This window comes from Pempheris klunzingeri, chromosome 9, assembly GCF_042242105.1.
Source record: "Pempheris klunzingeri isolate RE-2024b chromosome 9, fPemKlu1.hap1, whole genome shotgun sequence".
Classification (NCBI taxonomy): Eukaryota; Metazoa; Chordata; class Actinopteri; order Acropomatiformes; family Pempheridae; genus Pempheris; species Pempheris klunzingeri.
The window spans coordinates 1,342,563-1,363,327 of NC_092020.1; the positions used below are offsets into that span (position 1 = coordinate 1,342,563).

General features: G+C 44.8%; 1 protein-coding gene across 1 annotated transcript; it reads right to left on the bottom strand.

Moving 5' to 3' along the window:
• Nucleotides 1-230: 230 nt before the first annotated feature.
• fgf16 (fibroblast growth factor 16) lies at nucleotides 231-4,868 on the bottom strand. The gene is made up of 3 exons (XM_070836953.1): nucleotides 4,537-4,868; nucleotides 2,959-3,062; nucleotides 231-827 (listed from the first exon to the last, which is right to left on the bottom strand). Exons 1-3 carry the CDS (start codon nucleotides 4,838-4,840, stop codon nucleotides 582-584), a joined length of 654 nt encoding a protein of 217 aa, XP_070693054.1. The 5' UTR covers nucleotides 4,841-4,868; the 3' UTR covers nucleotides 231-581.
• Nucleotides 4,869-20,765: the final 15,897 nt, after the last annotated feature.

Sequence of the window (20,765 nt, forward strand, 5' to 3'; positions counted from 1 at the left end):
TCGGTGGAATGTGCCCTTTCTAACTTTTAACGCTACCATGGCTGTGTGTATAGTGCATGACAAGTGCACGATGGGACATCTGCAGTGCTTTCTGTCATTTGGAGCTTCTCTGTGTTCTCATAGTCATCCATTCACCTTTGTCCCCACCAGCTTAGTGCTACACAAAACCGCCAGGAGCCACGACTCCGTTTGTCGTTGCGTGCCGCTCCAGTATCTATTCATTTCCCCCTAAGAAGTGGTTATTGAGAAAACACGGCACCTGATAAGATCGCCCTGATCGCCCCACGGCTGGGCAGTCATGTGGGCCTCCTCCGTCCATGTCCGCAGTGGTTTTACAAAATCCTCTCTGAGGTCACAAGTCCACTGCAGAGGCAAAGAAGCAACATCCAGGAACATGCACAATGTTTATGTCAGTGCTGCACGTGCTTGGCAGTGGGCTGAGGTGCATACACAGTGACCTCAGGGGGAGTTGAGGGTAAACAGTTCTGTACCAGGTCCAAAATATCCACAACACCTTCTCTCTCCTCTTCTTTTATTTCTGCTCCTCCGAGTGTAAGCGGCTCCCCGAGTGTAAGCACTGGTCACCTGTACTGGAATAAGTCCCTGTACGCCTGAGGGATCTTTTCAATCTCCACCGGCCTGGGTAAGAAGTGAGTGAGTTTCTGGTGTTTTTTAGTCCTGCCGCCCTCCCTGGGCGAACCGTCCTTGTTTAAGGCCACGTAGTAGAAGCGTCCCGTGTCTGTGTGCTTGTACAGAGTCGAAGCGTAGGTGTTGTACCAGTTCTCCTCAAACTGCTCCCTGAACACACATTCTGCTGTCAGCTTCTTCTGCAGGAGAGAAAACAACATATTAGTCACATGCCGAACTCCTGCTCGCACGGCACTGAGTGAGCCAAGAAGAACATTTGCAACAGAAACGAGATTAAAGAGACCTAAAGATGCAGCTGAGACTGACGTGGATGATGTCACTTTGCATGCAGATTGCAGTCTTCCCGCTGTACCAGTCTGTGCATTTCATAGACTACTTTGGACTGAAAGCTGAAATTAACCAGTAGAAACTCATTTAGGCAGGTGCTCATTACGACAAGAGGGGAAGTCATTATGAGCAGCTTTTTATGCCCCACGCGCATTCCTCAGACCTGTTAACCTCTCGTTCAGCGTGGAGAATTAGTTCCCTCCCTGTGATGCAAGAAGGAGTACAATCTTCCTTTGCGCGCACACACACACACACACACACACACACACACACACACACACGGCAGCTCTCTAAGCCTCAGTCCTCACTGACAGCGCAGCATGAGCGATGGCTGCGGGTTCAGCAGGTGAGAGTGTGCTGGCTGAGTGAGTGTATGAGAACAGTGAGAGACGTTAGACTTAGAGCTGCTTGCCTGCCAGGGCTAGTCACTCATGCAGCAGCTCTGCAAGAGGGTGGACTCAGTGAGCTCAGGGGTATCACCGAGGACCAAATGGGCCAAATATGGACCCCCTTTAGATGGTGTTCCAAACAGTCACTATCTCCCATTCTCCACCATCCACACCCTCTTTCCATTTGACTAACTTCTTTTTGTGGCGTGGCGGATGTGGCTTCTCTACACAGCAATCAGTCGATCTCTAACTTTAATAACACGCGTTATAGTTCTAGTGTTTATGCAAGAGTCTCGTTTTTATTCCAGAAGCAATTTTGTTGATTGGCTGTCAGGCTCTGCTTGGCTGCGGCTGTGTGGTGAAGCTGTTGTCTGTAAACACAGCCTCAGGGGCACGTGACTGGGCCAGCACAACACAAACCTCATCGGATCAAAAGCTCGTCAAGGTCTGGCGGCTGTGGGACGGAAGCGCCCTTCTACCTGTTACCCCCCTCCACTTCCCCGGCCTCTCAGCCTCAGACAGACGTGTCTGCATCGCTCCTTCTGTCAGTCAGGTGACTCAGTCAGGTGTGCAATTACCCCCACCCCCCACAAATCACTGCCTCCCACCATCACCCGCCCCCTCCCCCATGGTCAAAGCTCCAGGATGCCAGACTCTGATAGCAAGCGGTAACAATATCTGCACTTTCAACATAATGGCCGTGCTTAAAAGTAGCCTCTGTTCGAAGCGCTCAGAGCCCGGGGGAGTCTGAGCCCTGAGAGGCCCTCAGGTAATGCCCTGGGACACCTGATACAGGTAACCCTCGCATACTTCCCCTTCATTGTCTTTATCTCTTCCCTTTCCTCTCTGTCTGTCTCCAGATAGCAACCACATGTGAGACAAAGTCAGCCAGGATGAAAAAAGGAAGATTTGTTTTAGATACATTCATCGTGAAAAAAAGAAAACAGAAGATATTTCTTATATATTTAACTGTGCAGCTGTTCACTGAGAGGTGATCTCAACCAAATTCACCCACAACGCACATCCAGCATGACCCCAAAGTTTCCTGTCTCCACTTTGGGAAAATATGTAAATATTTCTGCATATCTCAAAACTAAATGAAGAGGTTGGTTTTCTCTCTGAAGCTGCAAAACCTGCTTTTCCTTAAATCCCTTGACATGGAAAACAGCTGTAAAGGTCTCCTGTTCTTCTCTTTGTAACCACCAGTGTTGTTTTTAGTCAAAAAGCCCTCATCATTTGGTGGATCTGCTGTCTTTATTAATTTCTCTGGTCACCACCCTGGAGGGAAAAGCAGCAGGAGAGTGTGAGACTCTGTAAAAGAAACATCCTTGTTTTGTCTCACTGTGGTTTTCCCATCTGCCACGTACGGGAACCTTGATAACAACACTGACTCTCAGATTGCTCCTGAAAACTTCTTTTTGATAGCTCAGTGCTGAAAAAAGAGCTTTATTTTCTGAGAGTGGCTGGAAAATGGTGTATTCTGCACGCATATCAAGTGCCAGACTTGTTGTGAATGAGACCCTGGCCTGCATGACGAGGGCGGGGTTGTGTTGTGAATGAATGTGAATGTTTTTTTTTTTTTAGTTTGACTCACCGACCCATAGAGCTCTCCTTTCTCGTTCATGCCGAGGTAGAGTCCAGCATCCACCCCTCTGATGCTGACCAGACCCACTGCCAGACTGATGAACTCCAGGATGCCTGAGGTCAAATGATGCAACACAGAGTTTCACAAAAACCAGTCAGGAAAGCTGACAAACACACACAGCGACAAGTGGCCACCGCTTAGTGACAGCAGACCAGTCGAAGTATACACCAGTCACTATTATTCCAACGTGCTGAAAGACAAAAACCCTGCAATGTTCAACTGCAAATGGCTCATTTATTTGATTTCTGGCTTGTGTTTTTTTGTGTGTGTGGTCTGAACAGTGGAGCACACATCACTCATTGAATCCCAGTAGGCTGTGGTGTCTATCAAAGTGTTCATCCTGTCTTTAGGACTTCCCAACTGGCCACTAAGACAGACCCAGAGGCCACTTTTATGAAGCTCAGATGTGGGTAAGTTGTTTAGTTGGCTGCTGACTCACAGGAAGTTGCAGTGAAGCAAACGTGCACTTCAAAGGCAGAGAAGCAACCGGTGAAATTAAAAGCTGGTGGCTGTTGTGATGCAGAGGTTAGTCAGAGAGGGTCCAGCTGGCAGAGGCCAGCTTACAGCCACCTGGTCCCCATCTCTCCGACCTCCTCTGATGCCAGAGGATGACAGAGAACATCCCTCTAATTTTTCGTGGGGTGAACAGTGTGTTTCATATCCCTCTGATCAAAGCCACGTCTTCCTCGCAGCTCTGACAAAGACGTTGTATGTTTTAAAGCCAAACACTCGGACCACCCATCCCAGTAACCCCGGCGCGTTTCTGGCTCCAGTCTGAACACTAAACCTTCCCAGAATTCCGCAGTGGTCATGCTTTAATTATTCCGCACCTGTGCGATGACCGCACGGGCTGCGAGCCGCGAGACATGTGCGCGTCTGCCCCCTGACCTCATTTGTTTCTCGTTCTCTCGTGAGCCGCGCCTCGCTCCATTTACACTAACCGCACCAGATCTTCAGGCGTGCGGGCGCGCGTTTGCTGATGCACACACGCCGCCTGTTTGCGGCTGAGGAGAGACACCTGCACCCCACCCCCCACTCCACCCACCCGTCCACCCCCACCCACGCGCTGCGGGGATTGCCAGAAAAAGGTGTGCGGCTCCGCTCTCCCCGCGCGCCAGGTGACAGTGACGCACGAGTGCGTATCCACCGGGGATGTGCGCCTGGAAAAAGCCTCCTGATGAAACTCACTTCCCCACTTCTGGAGTGACAGCAGTGGAGATAATCTGAACTGATGGTACAAGATCTATCCGTTTAGGTATTAAGTAACTGAAAACTGTAATTAAAGTTTGTAATGATGATGATGATGATAAAGTTTAATGATGATTGCTTTCCGCTTAGTCGGCCATAGTTCAGCCCATTTCATTTAGACCCCTCTCTCTCTATCCCTATCTCTCTCTCTCTCTGTGTAGACTATAATAAGTCATCCACTTTGGCTCATTTCTGGCTGTCGAGACAAATTATGTAACAGAATCTTCAATATTTCTAATTCCTCGCAGTCAAAAAGTGAAACAGAAGAAATAGCCTCACCAAATCTGCTGTGGTCCTGCCTTGTCCCATGCACGGTCCCATTGGGGAATATCTCCAGCTGAAAGCCGGTCCTACAGTAAAGCTGCCGCCGCCTCAGGATCCCTTTGAGGTGCCCGAAATCCGTCGGCGACCCCCGCTGCAGCCTCCCTTCAATCTGCCCCAGACGCTCATTCAAGCCCACTGGAGACTCCGGCAGGGGCATATTCCCGAGTGACGGAAAGGTTTGTAAATCCAAGTCGATTGTCCCCAGAAAGCTCCCGACCTCTGCCATTGTGTGCACAGCTGTCAAATTTAGCGAAGGCATTTAAAATGTACGGTGACTCAAAGAGGGAAGAAAGTTTATAGAAGTCCGGTCCATGCACGCACAAAGCGTACCCAGCGCGCACTCCAAATCAGCGGCGTCCTCTCAGTTTATCGATCTCCCTTTGCTATAATCATCAGTTTGATATCTGATAATCAGATGGAAAGACTCTATTATATACATACTCCCCACGCATTCTCACATTGGATATTCAAACACAAGCCACGCCTGGCTGGCATCCCTTCTTACGCGCATCAGTTTCCTCACTGAATGTGCACTTCCAGTCCAACTTTTACCACTAGTGATGCCGCTGTCTGCGCCTCTGTGTCGCTGCTCTCTTAGAAAGCTGTATCTATCTTCGGACCGAGCGAATCCGTGTCCTCAAGTCTCTTCTCATAGCTCCTGCGCTCCTGACCGCGCTCCGAGGCTGTCTGATAAAACCACATCGCCCATCCACGGGCAGGAAACTCTGGCAACAGTTTGCGGTGCATTAAAATGCGACACAGACGCAGAAGCAAAGATCATCATCGTTCAGGCACAAATGGAAGCTGACACACAAAGGCGAAAAGCCACATCTATCATAAACTGTAACAGCTACTCCACCACACAGGCAATCCATTATTTACTTTTTGTTGCTCACAGCCTCTCCTGGAAGCAAACAAAACAAAAAAGGGAAAACCACTCAGCATCAAGCGAACGTTTCCCCCCCCATACAAGATTATCAGAATAGCCTGAGCATAATCCCCAACCTCCTGCACGAGTGTCAGTGCCAACCACTGCAGTTGGACGTTTTCATGAGAGCATTTTCTCCACCTCCTCTTTGGAAGCAGGTGCTTCCTCGCCCCTCTGCACAACGTTTGCAATGTGCTCCAGCAAACCAGCAGCTTAACCACTTGTACTACTGGCAAGGAAGGGGAAAAAAAGGAAAATCCAAATGCTGATGACGTGCAGTATCAAATCTGAGTGCTGCAGGAACTGTATGAACTTTTGGAGTCATCAGAGGTCCTTTAATAAAGGAGCTTTAGATGTGTTTTTCTTTTTGAAAAAAAAAAACCCCTCTCCAACATTAATCTTCGATGTTGATTTCCCCTGCTGACTTTTGTGCACAGTTTCAAATTGGCTTCTTCTTCTCCACAAACCTCTGCTGCTTAGTAATTATGTAACTACATAAAACAGGAGCGTACACACCACAAGCTGTGAAAAGGAAGATACACAGGAATATATTTAGCTGTACTTTACAGACATGATTTACAACAAATAATTAGCACCAGTGGTTTAGGATGCATCCAGATCTGTTGCTTGAATAAAAGTTGCAATACTATCAGAAGTAACTGTATCTGTTGAATAACTGTAGTAAAGGAAAAAGGTAAAACATTTGCATCTGAATTGCAGTTCAGTAAAAGTATAAAGAACCTTAACATTTGAATACTAAAGTACCTCCAAACTGTGCTTGAGTACATTACTTGAGTAAATGTACTCAGCTACCTTCCCCCACATCCCCACCTCCTTCTCTCAGCTGAAGCCAAAGTGCCTCCACCGATGTCCAAATTTTCGATTTTTCAGGTGCACAGTGACCTGTGCCATCATGCACATGAAAGAGAACACAGAGAAAGCCACAACAGGAATAATGAATAATAGGTGTAATTTATGATTGAATGGGGATTTTGCATCTCTCCCGTGCACATTGGGGCAACAGGTCCCGACTTGTGGCTTTGCAGGAAAAAATGAGAAACGCTGCTGTTTAGTGCAGACTTTATTTCTGCGTGAGGTTCGAAATGAAAACAAACTCCAGGAGTGTTTTAATTAGTTCACTGTTCTTGAGATATCAGTGACAGCAGGATGGGTGGGAGGGGAGGGCATGATTACATCAATAACACCGTTTAACTATTAGGCATGTTATTTTAGACCTCCTTCAAGCTGTTTTCGGAAACCCCCGTCCTGAGGGGGAGTTCTCGCCTCAGAGCTGCTCATCACAAGCAGCCTCACTGTACGGAGATGGGATTTATGACAGTGTCTTGCTTCCATGAAGGTTGACAAATAGTATGTTAAGATTGCCCAAAGTATGTATGATTGTTTTGATGTCACTGCTGGGCTTTGATGAATTTCTTGGCTTCTTGTTTTTGGCTAATTCATCAACTTTTGTGGTGGCGGTGTGATCCATTTTGAAGCAGATGTGACTGGCTCTCAGAGCTCCTCTGAGTGGGATACAGTATGATTGACCCTCCAAAGCACGCAGGCCTTTTTCACTGCTACTAATTATGCCACTATAAATCTTACGGGTGTGTCATGGCTGCATTGAAGTCAGAGGAGGGACAGTGGCTTTCAGCTGGTGCGGGATATGAAAGGTGGTGGGGGTGATGAATGCCCATGGGCCTCCGCTTGATGAATTGGGCAAGGGGTTGACGAGGAGTCAGGGATGGTCAGGCTTTGTGCGAACAGACACCAGGGCCCTCGCTGCAGAAGAGGATGAAAGGAGGATTCGTCTCAGCTAAAGGGTGGAAGGAGAGGGATTAAAGAAAGGACAGAAGGGGAGAAAGAAAGAAAGAGATTGAGCAAGTGAAACAGAGTAATAGAAATTTAAAAGGAAACACCCAGCCCCCTTTTCTTCCCCCCTCGTGAGCATGTTCTGACTTTCGCTCACTGTCCATCTCCTATGCACAAAACTGAAATCAATCTTAAAAGCTATTAAGTGTTAGAATAAAAATCTAGAGGTGGTAAATTTTGATTTCATTTTTTTGTGGTAGCTATTAGAGCTACATCTGTTGCTGGTCAGCTATATTTTATAGTTGACATGGCAGATTTATGGCTGCAGACACACACACCAAAAAAATCCAGAGTTAAAATGTTCCCATATGCTGAGAACCTGCAGAGGATATAGAAATGAAGATAATGACCTCAAGTGCATGGCTGCGGCTTTGAAGTTGCCCTCTCATGAGTCACAGCGGGAGACTCGAAATCGAAAATGAAGTTACACTTGCACTGGGAATTGGGGGCTAATAAGTGTCTCACCTGTTTATTTGGATTAGACAAACTTCATACGTGTCGTCTTCAGAGGGGCAAGCAAAGGTCCGCTTGTATGTAGTGCAAACTGAGGTGTGTTGGATTCGATTAAGGGGCAAGCTGGACATGCTTGTCATTGTTGAAATTTAATAAAAAGTTCAACGTTTATATTCCTTCATGCAGAGAAGTAGATGAGTAGATCAATATCACTCTCATGTCTGTATGCTAGACAGTGGGGCAAAAAAGTATTTAGTCAGCCACCAAAAGTTCTCCCACTTAAAAAGATGAGAGAGGCCTGTAATTTTCATCATAGGTACACTTCAACTATGAGAGACAGAATGGGGGGGAAAGAATCCAGGAAATAACATTGTAGGGTTTTTAATGAATTAATTGGTAAATTCCTCGGTAAAATAAGTATTTGGTCACCTACAAACAAACAAGATTTCTGGCTCTCACAGACCTGTAACTTCTTCTTTAAGAGGCTCCTCTGTCCTCCACTCGTTACCTGTATTAATGGCACCTGTTTGAACTGGTTATCAGTATAAAAGACACCTGTCCACAACCTCAAACAGTCACACTCCAAACTCCACTATGGCCAAGACCAAAGAGCTGTCAAAGGACACCAGAAACAAAATTGTAGACCTGCACCAGGCTGGGAAGACTGAATCTGCAATAGGTAAGCAGCTTGGTGTGAAGAAATCAACTGTGGGAGCAATTATTAGAAAATGGAAGACATACAAGACCACTGATAATCTCCCTCCATCTGGGGCTCCACGCAAGATCTCACCCCGTGGGGTCAAAATGATCACAAGAACGGTGAGCAAAAATCCCAGAACCTCACGGGGGGACCTAGTGAATGACCTGCAGAGAGCTGGGACCAAAGTAACAAAGGCTACCATCAGTAACACACTACGCCGCCAGGGACTCAAATCCTGCAGTGCCAGACGTGTCCCCCTGCTTAAGCCAGTACATGTCCAGGCCCGTCTGAAGTTTGCTAGAGAGCATTTGGATGATCCAGAAGAGGATTGGGAGAATGTCATATGGTCAGATGAAACCAAAATAGAACTTTTTGGTAAAAACTCAACTTGTTGTGTTTGGAGGAGAAAGAATGCTGAGTTGCATCCAAAGAACACCATACCTACTGTGAAGCATGGGGGTGGAAACATCATGCTTTGGGGCTGTTTTTCTGCAAAGAGACCAGGACGACTGATCCGTGTAAAGGAAAGAATGAATGGGGCCATGTATCGTGAGATTTTGAGTGAAAACCTCCTTCCATCAGCAAGGGCACTGAAGATGAAATGATCTTCTGCATATGAAGAATGTGAAGGTCTTGAAACAGAGACCCCCCCCCCCCCCTTACTCCCCCATACTGGTTATAGTGGAGCCAGTTGCAGCCTCCCTCTCCTGTGATGGATGCCCCAGTTTAGAAGAAGGCCTCCCGCCGCTCCTGATGGCTCACACGTAATCATCAGATCTGGGATCAGGTTCCTCAAACCCCTCTTAACCTCAGCCTGGTGAGCGCATGAAAAAATGGCTGACTCAATGTCAGCGGCTATTAGGAATGAGACCTTGTATCTCATACCACCGGGTTAACAAGGCCACTAAAAGGGGTCAGACCCCTGCGTCTCCTGGCGAGCAAAGCAGCACAGCAGAGTGTGAGGACTGTGGAGTGGAGCTGCAGAGAGAGGAGAGAGGGGACATCATCTGTTCTTATTTTACCTTTTGTCAAGCGGCATGTGGAAAATGATCTTCACTGTGAGTTATTTGCAGAGCTGGATTCCGTGTTATTTCATTCCCTAGCAGAGACATAACAGAGAGGGTCTCCTCTTTCACGCAGGTGGTCCTTCGGCCTTGTTCAAGGGCGCTGGGGCAGGGGTGGGAGGGTCCGCGGGTAGGTGGGGGGGCACACAGACAGATGCATGCGAATTTAGATAATGGTGTAACATTTCAGCGCCTGCTTTCCTTGGCCGCCCCATGTAAAGATAGTGTTAATTAATTTGTTTGCTTTGCTTTCAAGCACTAATGAATGGAGCCCTACAGGTTTTGAGAAGCCACTAGCATGCAAGGAACACAGTCTAAAACCAACATTTGTTGTACAAATTGCTTGCATATGTTCTTGGGAGAGGGAAAAAGATCCCTGTCATGACACACCAACAGAGATGTCCCACCATGTTTTTTTTTACTCAATGGGAAAGCCTTGGTTGGAATATTTCAAGTTTGTCTCCAACATTTTGGTTTAGCAGTTAATTATCCGTACTCCAAACTTGTGGTTTTGCTGTTTTCATCAGACGGCTGACTCGAATATAAACTGGAACGCTAAATGCTGTATTTCATGGTGTAAGCGTCCTACTTATCCGTGATATAAATAAGGCTTTTAAGCGTTTTACTTGCTGATTCTTCTGGTCGATGTCGCAGCCAATGAATCAGCTGATTCACCGACGTATGGACGTATCTTCAGGATTGTACACTCAGGGATGCTGGCTGCTAATGAGTCTAATTAATTGCAGTTTCACATCCTCCCCATGAATGAGTAGCTGAGAGGAGCCCTCACTATGTTCCACCTGTCCATCCAGGCTGATGACTGAGGTGCGGCGTAATAACTTCAATAACAGCTCGACTTGTGTTTCTCAGCTCTGCAGGGCTGCGGTCTGACGTTAGAGAGTGTATATGCGTGATCATGATCCTGTCTGATGAGGGAACAGGCCCTCAGAGCGAGACTATTATTCTTACAACAACACAGAGCAGGAATCTACCCTCAAACAGATGTTAGGAGCCCTTTGTAGAGCCTTTGGCACAGAGCCCAACCCTACCTATCTGCACAGCTATTTACATGGCAATCCAGCTGCTCAGTCTCTCTTTTTCTTCTTCTTCTCTCTCTTTCTTTCACCCCTCCTCTGCTTTTGCCCTGTCACTCTGCCTCGTCTGTACATGTACATTCCCCCTCTCTCTCTCGTCCTCCCTCCTTTTCTCCCCTCGCCGTTTGAAATCAAATACCCGCTCTCGTATAAACTTTGATCAATCAAACGTACTAATTTGTTTAGCTGAGGAGACAGTGACATACTCATGGGGGTCCAGTTACACTGAGATGAAAAAGGCCAGGCGTCTCATATCTCAGAATATCTCGGTGCTGATGCAAACCTTTACCCCACACTTTATATTTAGTTGTTCTCTTTCACAGAAAAGCCAAATATATCCCAAAAATCTCTACCTGCTATGCTGACTTATTGTCCCTTCCAGTCCAAGCAGATGTGGGAGGGAGGGAGGGATTTATATTTATAACCGTTCCTGGAATCAGAGTTTATATTTACTTTCTCACTAATCTTGTGAGGTGTTATAAAATACTTCTATTTTATCCGGCATGGACTCGATATGTGCATAGCTAGAGTACGGCCATTTGTTAAAGTGATTTATGAAATTTTATTTAACTAATCTATGACTAGTAGAGTAGAGAGAGGGGCTTAACCTTATGCTTTCCTTCATAAGGAAAGAAAGGACCCTCCCCCAGAGTAAGAGAAGAATAAAGATCTATTTATTTGTCTCAGGTTTGCACTATGAGATACAAGCTGTAGTCCCAATTTCTATGGGAGTTCTATGTTAATTGAATAATAACCAATTGCTAAAATTCTGACGAGATTGTTGTCATGTGGTCAAACACACCTTCGTGGCCTGTGGTGCACGAAAAGCCATTTTTATGTGACTTTTTTATGTTATAATTTCGCAATAAATCTCACTGAGGGAAGAATAAAATAAAACATAAATCCAAGGCTGTCCCTGCGGCAGGAGCTAAATTGTGGTTAAAAGAAGTGTGGGAAGTGTATTGTTGTCATCCATAATCCTTTAATAACAGTCAACAGTTTAATAACGGTCACAATGACTTAAATGATGCAAAACAGCACCGAGTTTTCTCGCTCAGAGGAAGGATCTGGTCCTCATTAGCAGGCAGCTCAGTGGCAGCATTATCATAAGATGATAATTAGACAAGCAACCTTCATGCAAATGAAAGGAAATGAAATCAAAGTCCTCTGGGGCCCTGAAGCTGGCCGGCTCGTCAGTAGAGGGTGCTGATGTTTTCCCCTTTCATAGGCCAGCCAACATCTCAGATTGCCTCAGAATCATGCAATGTCACGCTATGACAAATGGAGATACATTAGTTAATTAAAGTTGGGAGTTCAGACTGGGGTGACGCAGGTCGTCCTCCTTTTTTTTTGCTTTCACTCTTAAACATTCCTCCGTGTCACGATGCGAAGGCAGAGCCCAGTCCAACTCACTGACTCTCCTGGCGTGATTGGATGAGTTCTTTCTCAGTTTCTGTAATCAAGGCCGCTTCAGCTTCTGACGTAGTTTTGCCGTTCTTCTCCCCTCTGTTGTTGACTCAAGTGAACACTCAGATCTGGCATATTAGTGGAGGTAATTTACTGTCTAGAGTGATTTGCAATTTGGGGTGATTGTGTAGGCCTGTGCATGTCAGAGCTTAAAGTTTGTTTACCAAATAGGATTTACAGAAGGCATGTCTTTTGCGTGCTCATTGACATTAAACAGTTCCTCTACCAGAGACGTTTTAATTGACTTTAAGTGTTTTTTGGCAAATGAAGGAAAGCTAAACTAACTAATGGGGGCAGTGGGTTCGTTGTTGATGATTTGTATTGGGAGGCTAAAATGGAAAAGAAAGCACAGAAACCCCCTGTTTTCATCTGAGGTCTTCAACTTCTTCGTCTTTGATGTTATGGGGGCGAATAGTTGTTAGGTTGAGACAGTCTCTCCGCTGCCAGAAACAAGGCTGGAGGCTGAGACAGGTGCACCGTGTTCATCACATCCTGATGGAGGAGACTGAGGGCCAAGATGTTGTTCTCAACATGTTGGAAGTGTTTGTTAACAGATGGAGACGTGCTGGCAAACATTACCACACTTTGTACAGAACGAAGGGAGAGAAAGCAACATCTAATTTCCAATGGCACGAAGGACATGGAGAGAAGGAGAAGGTTAGGAGAGAAATCAATCAAGACGTGATTTTAATACTTTGAAACACAGCTTTTTAAGATGAAGTAAAGCAGAAGGAGTAACCATAAAACCTCTTTATGCACTTGTGTTTTAACTGTCAATCTAGTCTGAGAGAAAATGGTCGAGACTTTGTTTATTCCCAGGTTTTGACTATAATATCCAGCTGCAAATTGTGCAAAACCACAAGCAGGTTAAGGATTTTCCCTCAGGAAATCTTTTTTTATCCAGCGTCTGTCATACTTTTCGAGCATGTCTTAGTCACATATGTTCCTCCCCAGTCCACTCCTCTATCTGTGTTTGTATCACAGCTTTATTTCTCTTGTAAGGTCATGCAGCTACAGCTGGCATCAATATGGCAGGGCTTTTTTGTGTCTGAGTCCAGCGCTGGAAAGTTATATTCATAGGGCTAATCAGTTTAAAAGATAATGAAAACAGAGATTGTTTACAGAGATTAGGCCCTTGGAAATGGAGTAATCAGTGCTTTGAAAGGGCACTGACAGCGGTGGGCTGGATTACTGTCTGTAGAAACCGAGCAACGCCGCTCTAACTCTCCATCTCTAACAAGCTCACAGAGCCCTGATGTCATCACAGATAGAAGATAGAGTACCTTATCCTCCACTCCTCTCCATTTGCTCCTCTTTGCTGGAATGAAATTACTCAACGTTTAACAGATGGGGCACCTGTCAGCCAGATGTGTTTGAGTAATGAACAAAGTGTAGGATGAAGTAAGCGTTTTGACAAAAATGTCCACAGAAAAATTAATCATGGACTTAATTTATTCTCAAGCCCATTTTTAATATGCTTTATGATTTGTGCCGCAGTGAACTGATTTATTTCAGAGCAGGGATGCTGGATTACCGCAAAAAACAATTCAAGGCTCGACACAACCTCTTGAAATATTTGTAACATTTCACACTTTCGTAAGCATATGGATGATATACTTACTTTGACATAAACCGCCCTAAGCAGAGGCCAGCTATTGTGCTTGTTCCTCTTGAGGGTAGGTTTTAATTTGTGTGGCTTACATAGTGTTGTTTGTTGGCCGAGCTATTCGATCCGGTTCCTGTTTTATTGATTGGAGAGACACATGGGGCCCCAGTTTAATTGGGGAGGGGTTCCCTCATAAGAGCTCACCGTCGAAAAGCCATGAAAGTAATGATCAGTATCTTAGATCTCATCCAGCGGGGGCGGAACATATGTTTAGGATTTGGACTCCTACAGGGTTGCCCCCTTCACCAGCAAAACACGACTTGTATCCTTTTGCAAACTGGGCGCTCAGTGCGAGCACGTATGCAGCAACATGTCTTCTGACAGGAAAAAGATCTGGGAGAATGATAGATGGAGGGTTTGTGTCCAAGAAGATAGTGGGTGTGATGTGCCAGGAGAAGGAGGTAGAGCAGCTCGCTTTGGCTCAGTTCATGTCTCAACATTTGGCTGTTCACAAGCTTTTCCTTTGGTTACTGAGGGAAGAGAGAGGAGCACCCCAGAACTGAACTGCTGCCTCCATCCTAATGTTTTTTGCACCAGCTTATGTGACCGCTTGCTGTAAATATGCAAATGTAAAAGATAATTTAGGAACAAGCAGAACACGGCCCCAAACCGAGTGCACTTGGTGGCTTTGTTTGCTCTGTGACTGATCAGCAGGACTTTAGGGAAGGGATCCTTCTGGAGAGAAGAGGATGGGTGGGAATCTTTTGTCTCAGTCTGAGTCCACTTTTGGCGACGAAGTGCTGTCGGTTGAGCAGCCCAGCGAGGCTAACCCCCGGCCCTCTGCCTCTGACCAATGGCTCTGGCATCCTCAGCTCTGGCACTGCAACGTCCTGGGGGAATCTTTATTCTGATCAGAATACAGGGCAGAAACCTCCCATAAAGTCCCACAATAAAGTGAAACAGAGAAACCATGGACTTCAGTGGAGAAGCAAAGGGAACAGATCACCATAAAAATGTCATTTATCTTTGGGGATTCTACTTTTTCTGATCATTATGTCCTTTTTTCCCTACGCAGTACTTTTCGGTACTTCAACAAAGGGCAACTTTTTTTTTTTCCCGTCGGTGCTTCTGCTGTCACATTTTAAGCTATCTTAAGACTGATGCAAAGGTTTGGGTTTGTAAAGCACTGCATGTATTCCAGTGGTATCCATTAGTGTAATGCCGTTGTTTGAGAAATCTGGCCATTTGATTGTGGAGGAGACCCTGACAGTGTACTTGACAAACAGTCGGCTGATCCATTTCCTTCCCAAAGGAGAATGACAGGGGGCTGCCTTTGCTGCGAGTGGCCCCACTGTGTGCCTATAAGGGCTGAGAGTTGGGTGGTCTGTCCATCAACGGCAGATTTGGGGTTAGGCCTGAGAAAAGCAGCTCACCCATATCAGTTTCAAAGAGTGAAATCCTAAGCGCCGACCGCTCTCTGCCCGCTGCAGCCATATATGCACAAAGACACCTGTTGTTCAGCTCTCATACAAAGGCTTAATCAATCTAGGTGTTTGCAGCCAAACAAACACAAATGCCATCTTGTATTGAGTTTGTTAAGTTTCACGTGATTAACAAAAACTACATATTTGTGTTTTGCATTTGGCCAGTCGCTGCGATTGGATAACAAAGCCAAAGCACTGATTACACACTTTATTTTTTTAAACATCAGGCCTGGAGCCTCGCAGTACTTGGAAGCTATTTTAACCCAATATGATTTTCCATTCACTGTCAGTCTGCAACATGAATAAGACAGTAATGCAGTGCTAAGCTGTGCAGGACACCAGGATGTACTCGTGTTCCTCAAACTCACAGGAACTTTGTGCAGCTCCCACAGAAAAGCACTCTTCCAAACCCTCCTGGCTGCAGCGTCCCTGTAGTCCACGCTGAAGAAGTCGGGGATGTGTCGAAATTAAGAAAGATAACCACTTCAAAGAATGCAGGCATTGTTTGACCCCATATTAGTTGCAAAGTACTTTTCTTTCTTGTTGCTATTGCTAAGGCACCATGGTGCTCGGTTCATGGCTACTTGTAGCTCTTCCTTCTTACGTGTTATAGGAAATGGCATGTGCGGTAGTTTCATTGATTATCTTTGGACAACGCTGGTTGATTGTGTTTCTGCTCTGGGGAGCAGCAACTGGACGTCACTATCTTGTCAACGATGAAATTGAACAAAATGAAATTGTGTTTGGTTTAAAAATCAAATCATATTAACTATATATTTAAAAAAAACAGTCTTGGACATCTTGTAAAAGTTTTGTTGAGCTTTACAGATCTTGGAAAAGTTGTCTGGTTTGGAAAAAGTTCTTGTCTTGTCGTGTCTTTCTTCCACTTCCATTAGAGACATTTATCTCAGTAAAGAGGGGGGTTGTGATCCACAATTAAACTTGATGCACCAAATCCCTCAGTGCACCACAACTTTCTCTCCTTTTTGCTGGTTTAAACAAGTTTCACACAGCATAACTGAGAAAAAGCAGTGAATTATACAGCAATGTGCAGCGAGATGGAGACAAAGAGACAAAGCATATGAGAGGTTTAAAGACTGCCAAAGGTAAAATATCTGAGAATTTTTATTAGTTAGTTTAAATTAAGAAGTCGACTCTCACTCCTGCTGGCTGTGTGTCTGATGCCATTTAATCCAGTAGCTAAACAGTGGACAATTAAGAGAGACTGAAGATTGTTGAGGAAAGATGGGATTGGTTTCTGCCTAAATCTTTCCAGTAGAGGGGAGGCAGATATGAATAGCTGCGGTAATTTGATGAGGCGCTGCCTCTCTTTGGGATCACACACTGAGAGGAGGCCTTGTTTACGTGCCAAATGGATTTATGGAATCAAATAGAAGTTTTCATTTCCTTGTTTGAGGCGACATGCAGGGGATTAGAAGGGGAAAAATGTGGGCAAAGATAAAAGTAGTTATCAGACACACTGTGGTGGAACAAAGGCTCTTTGGTTTACCTGTCGGTTGTTCTGATTTTCCATTTTGCTTTGAACAGTGTCTTTACGGGGCACTATAGGAGTCTAAGAGGGGATTTCTTTTCCCAATAAAAGTTTAGTTTATTTATTTGCTCAGGTAACAAAACAGAAAAGATACAACATATTAAAGGAATAAAGATGTGAGCAGCTGCATGAAAAAAAACAAAACCCTACTTGGCTCATAAAGACATCTCACCAAAAATAAATCAACTGAAATTAAACTGCATACACTTTGAGCAAAATCAAAAGCTCATTGTGAAAATGCAATAAATCATGAGATCGCATAATCATGACTGCAACAGTGAATTTTATGTTCTCTATCTGCTTGTTACTGAAGTGTTTAATATTCTGCAGGGGAGAGGATGTAGCACCTCAGCACAAATGAACACATTTAGTTATCAGCAGAACTTGCTATGCATTAAATTACTTTTAGTTTAATCTTGTGCACCACTGGAGTCTCACATTAGCAGTCACTCAAATAACAAGAAGTGTTTTTAATACGTTTGTTCTTTTTCTTGCCAAGAGATGAGATCGATACCTTTAACTTTGATATTTTTCACTTCAATATGAAGCAACAGCCAAGAGACAATTAGTTACAGAAGGTTTTGTTTGCTGGATGTGCTGCTTTGATTTTGTTCTTTTACAGATTCAAAGGTGCTGTTGGTGGATTTTGTTACCTGTCAACAGAGCCAGACTAGCTGTTTCTCCCCAATAGTTTAGTCTCTGTGCTAACCATACAGACATGAGGGTGGAATCAGTCTTATGTAACTCTTGGTAACTATTAAACTGTGACCTGATAGATGTGTGATACCAGTGGGAAAATATTTAAGACTGTTAAGTAATGGATGCTTGTTTTAAACAGCACTGCCCTCTTGGCCCCCTCTCTGTGGTTAAAGACTCGTGTTCACATCTTTAGTCTATTTTACAACCCTGCGTTGGAATCAAACCCTCACTCCTGACTGGCCTTTGTGGTTTCAGGTGGCACAGTTTCAAATCTCTGAGCAGGAAAAGACAGAAGCCATTTCCTTTGACCAGCTAGTTGCAGTCTAATTTAAGGCATAAAATGGAATACATGTATATGTTTTCTGCTTTTTGTGTGCTTGCTTTTCCAAACTTTGAAAGGACACTCAAGTCCACAAGGGGTTTGGTCTCTCCGCCCTTTTTCACGCTCTGAAAGTCTGACAACATCCCTCTTAAAAATCCTCCTCTGATATCATTGACTTCATTTGATTTTTCCAAAAAGTTACAACAAATCAGTATCACAGAGTACAAACCACAACCAGCCACACCAGATTGGAGATGGGACTCCGCTGGGCATGGAAGACCAAAACTGCAACTTCATGGATGAAATATGGAACTATTTGTCATGGCATTGTGTGTATTTTGACTTTAAACATGCTCTATTGGCTCTTGCGTGTGAGGCACAAGTGAGGTTATTAATTATCACAGTCTCTCAGCTCTAGTAAAGGCAACAGCTGCATTTCATAGACGACTTGCAGTCAGCTTTGTATATAAAGAGGGGGACAGAAATAGAGCTTTGTGCCTCAGAGTGATGTGTTTCTCACAAACTGCCATTTTGAGAGCTGAGGTGACGAACAGAAAAGGGGACAATATGTTGATGGAGGATCCGATTGATTGAACATTCACTTGTCTTTCTCAAGCTTGTACAAAAGCACAGAAACAAGTTTACCACTCAAAATTCAGAGTAATTTTTGGAACAGTGGGTCCTTTATTCCAGATATTTCTACCAGAAGACTTTAATTTTAGCAGCTGATATGACAAATTTCACTGGAAGATTTTGTCAGCTTGCTAATTAGAGCAAACATTATCTACATGAGTTTGTTGAAAATCCTGTAACTGACTTATTTTTGTAAAGGTCCCATATTCTGATCAAGTCCATACTTGTATTTGGAGGTCCTAATTCAATTAATATGAAAAAAAGACCTTATTTTTCTCTTAGCTGACTTAGCTGGCTGCTGCAGCTGTTTTCATCCTCCGTTTTAGAAGATCAGAACAATTTGCTGCCTCACAGTTGTTTAGACATCTTTGTGTTACTGGGAACTGGTGTTAGTGAGGAAAGAACAATTAGGTGGATTCAGGAGGTTTTCAGAGGACGGAGACAGTCGGCCTGCTGAAGGACGGGAGGAAGTCACATGATCAACAGATTCCCCTTATGACATCAGAAGGGGAGCCAAATGTTTTCACAAACATTTACTGAAAGATGGAGCAGGTGATGAAGAGAGAGGACAGTCTTTCCTCAGAGACGGTCTGTAGGCACACCGGGGACACATATCTATGTTGAAAAGATAATGTGGGACCTTTTAATATTTCCTTTTGCGCCAAGAAATCTTTTAAAGGGAACTAAACATGCACTTGGCAGCTACATACATGATGCCATGCTAAAATACTGGAGCTAAAGCTCCACGAAAAAAGTCAGCATCCTCACCAGCTGAAGAGCCATGTAGAGGTCATGTGAAAGAAATGCTGTTGTATTTTGTTGTAACATAGGCAATGCTGTTTTGAGTAACATTTGCTAGGGTGTAAAGTTTCCCAAATCCAATAGAAAGCAGGCAGAGCCACTAACAGTAGTGGGAAAATTCTCCGCTCTGTATATGCTAGTCCCAAGTTGTTTTTAAAAAAAATATAACATAACCTCTAACCCACATAATAACGTTAACAAGGTCAGTTAATGATGTGCTCCCCGGCCTTGGAAGTAACGCTCTGTAGCGCTGTGGTAAGCTGGTTAGCTGGACACGCTAATGATTGCAGTTTACGATAGAGCTGGCAACACACAGTCTAACGAAGTACTGACACTTCCCACCCCCCAAACTCTATAGATGTTTCCCTTATACACACCGCTTCGTGCCATGCCCACTACAGTTGCTAAGCTATGGTTGGAGAATATGTTGTTTGGGGTTCAACGTGCAGTCAGTGTGAAGACGTCCTGATCGTCTGTGGCTTTTATTTGTTGTGAGGAGCAGAGGAAATATGCATGCTTGTCTGTATTGGTAATAAGTAAATTTCCTTCTGTTGGATTCAGGATCAGGATGATGGAGACAGAACACACACAGAGGCAGCTTCTTCGGAAGATATGAGTATAACCTTTGAAGCGACTGGTGACAGTAGTTCATATATCTGGCGATGGTTTTGTCAGGTGGACAGCCGTCTATAAACACATTCCAGAGGTCCAGACATAAGCTATTTTCCAGAGAAGGTGGAGAGCAGCAATGTTAAAATCACAGGCTTGTTTAGATTTTGCCGAGCGATCACTGCATTATGAAACTTTACATCTCTGACCCCGGGGTCTGGAAATGCCCACGTGGACACATGGCTTTTTCATTGTCCTCACAAAGCCTGTCTATTGTCTGCCTCCTCTTTCTGTGTCTCAATCAGAGACTCTGACGCTGCTCTGCGGATGCACCTGGCCCATAAGGTTTCACTCATACGTCCTCCGCCTCGGAATATTAAAACACTGACAAAAAGTTAAACTGAGCGGTGCTGTCGTCTTTTAGCAGACTGCTCTGTGGCGCTATATTAGGTGCTACAGTCCGGACAGGGTGAGAAGTCAGAAAGATTTAAAAACAGCATGGTCTTTATTGGGGAATATCATGTTTTTTGGGGGATAAATGCAGGATTATTTGAACAGGATGGGCTGGGATGAGGGGGCGAGGTGTGGAAGAAGTCTGAAAGTGGCTCTGACTTTTGCTTTTCGGTCTCAGCGCCTGCGTAGGGGCACAGACTCAGGCCCAGTCATGAGCCTAACAGATGTGGTCCTCTCTCTGTTCCTCGTCCAGGCTGCCATGGCAGTCATTCAGTTATTCTCTGTCAGAGGTTCAGCTCGGGGAGTACAGGTTCGGGCCTTGCGTGCGCCCTCCCCAGTGTTTACCCTTCATCCTGTCAGCATGGCTGGATACTGGCTAAAAACAGCCAGCAGCTGATGATGTCCAGGACTGATAGAGGTATCTGCTTTCATCAAGGAAGACTCTAT

Coding starts and splice junctions, on each gene's coding strand:
- fgf16 (XM_070836953.1), bottom strand. CDS start 4,840: ATGCCTTCGCTAAATTTGACAGCTGTGCACACAATGGCAGAGGTCGGG. Junction 3,063..4,536: donor GCAGGACCACAGCAGATTTG/GTGAGGCTATTT, acceptor ATTTGACCTCAG/GCATCCTGGAGTTCATCAGT. Junction 828..2,958: donor AAGGAGAGCTCTATGGGTCG/GTGAGTCAAACT, acceptor TCTCTCCTGCAG/AAGAAGCTGACAGCAGAATG.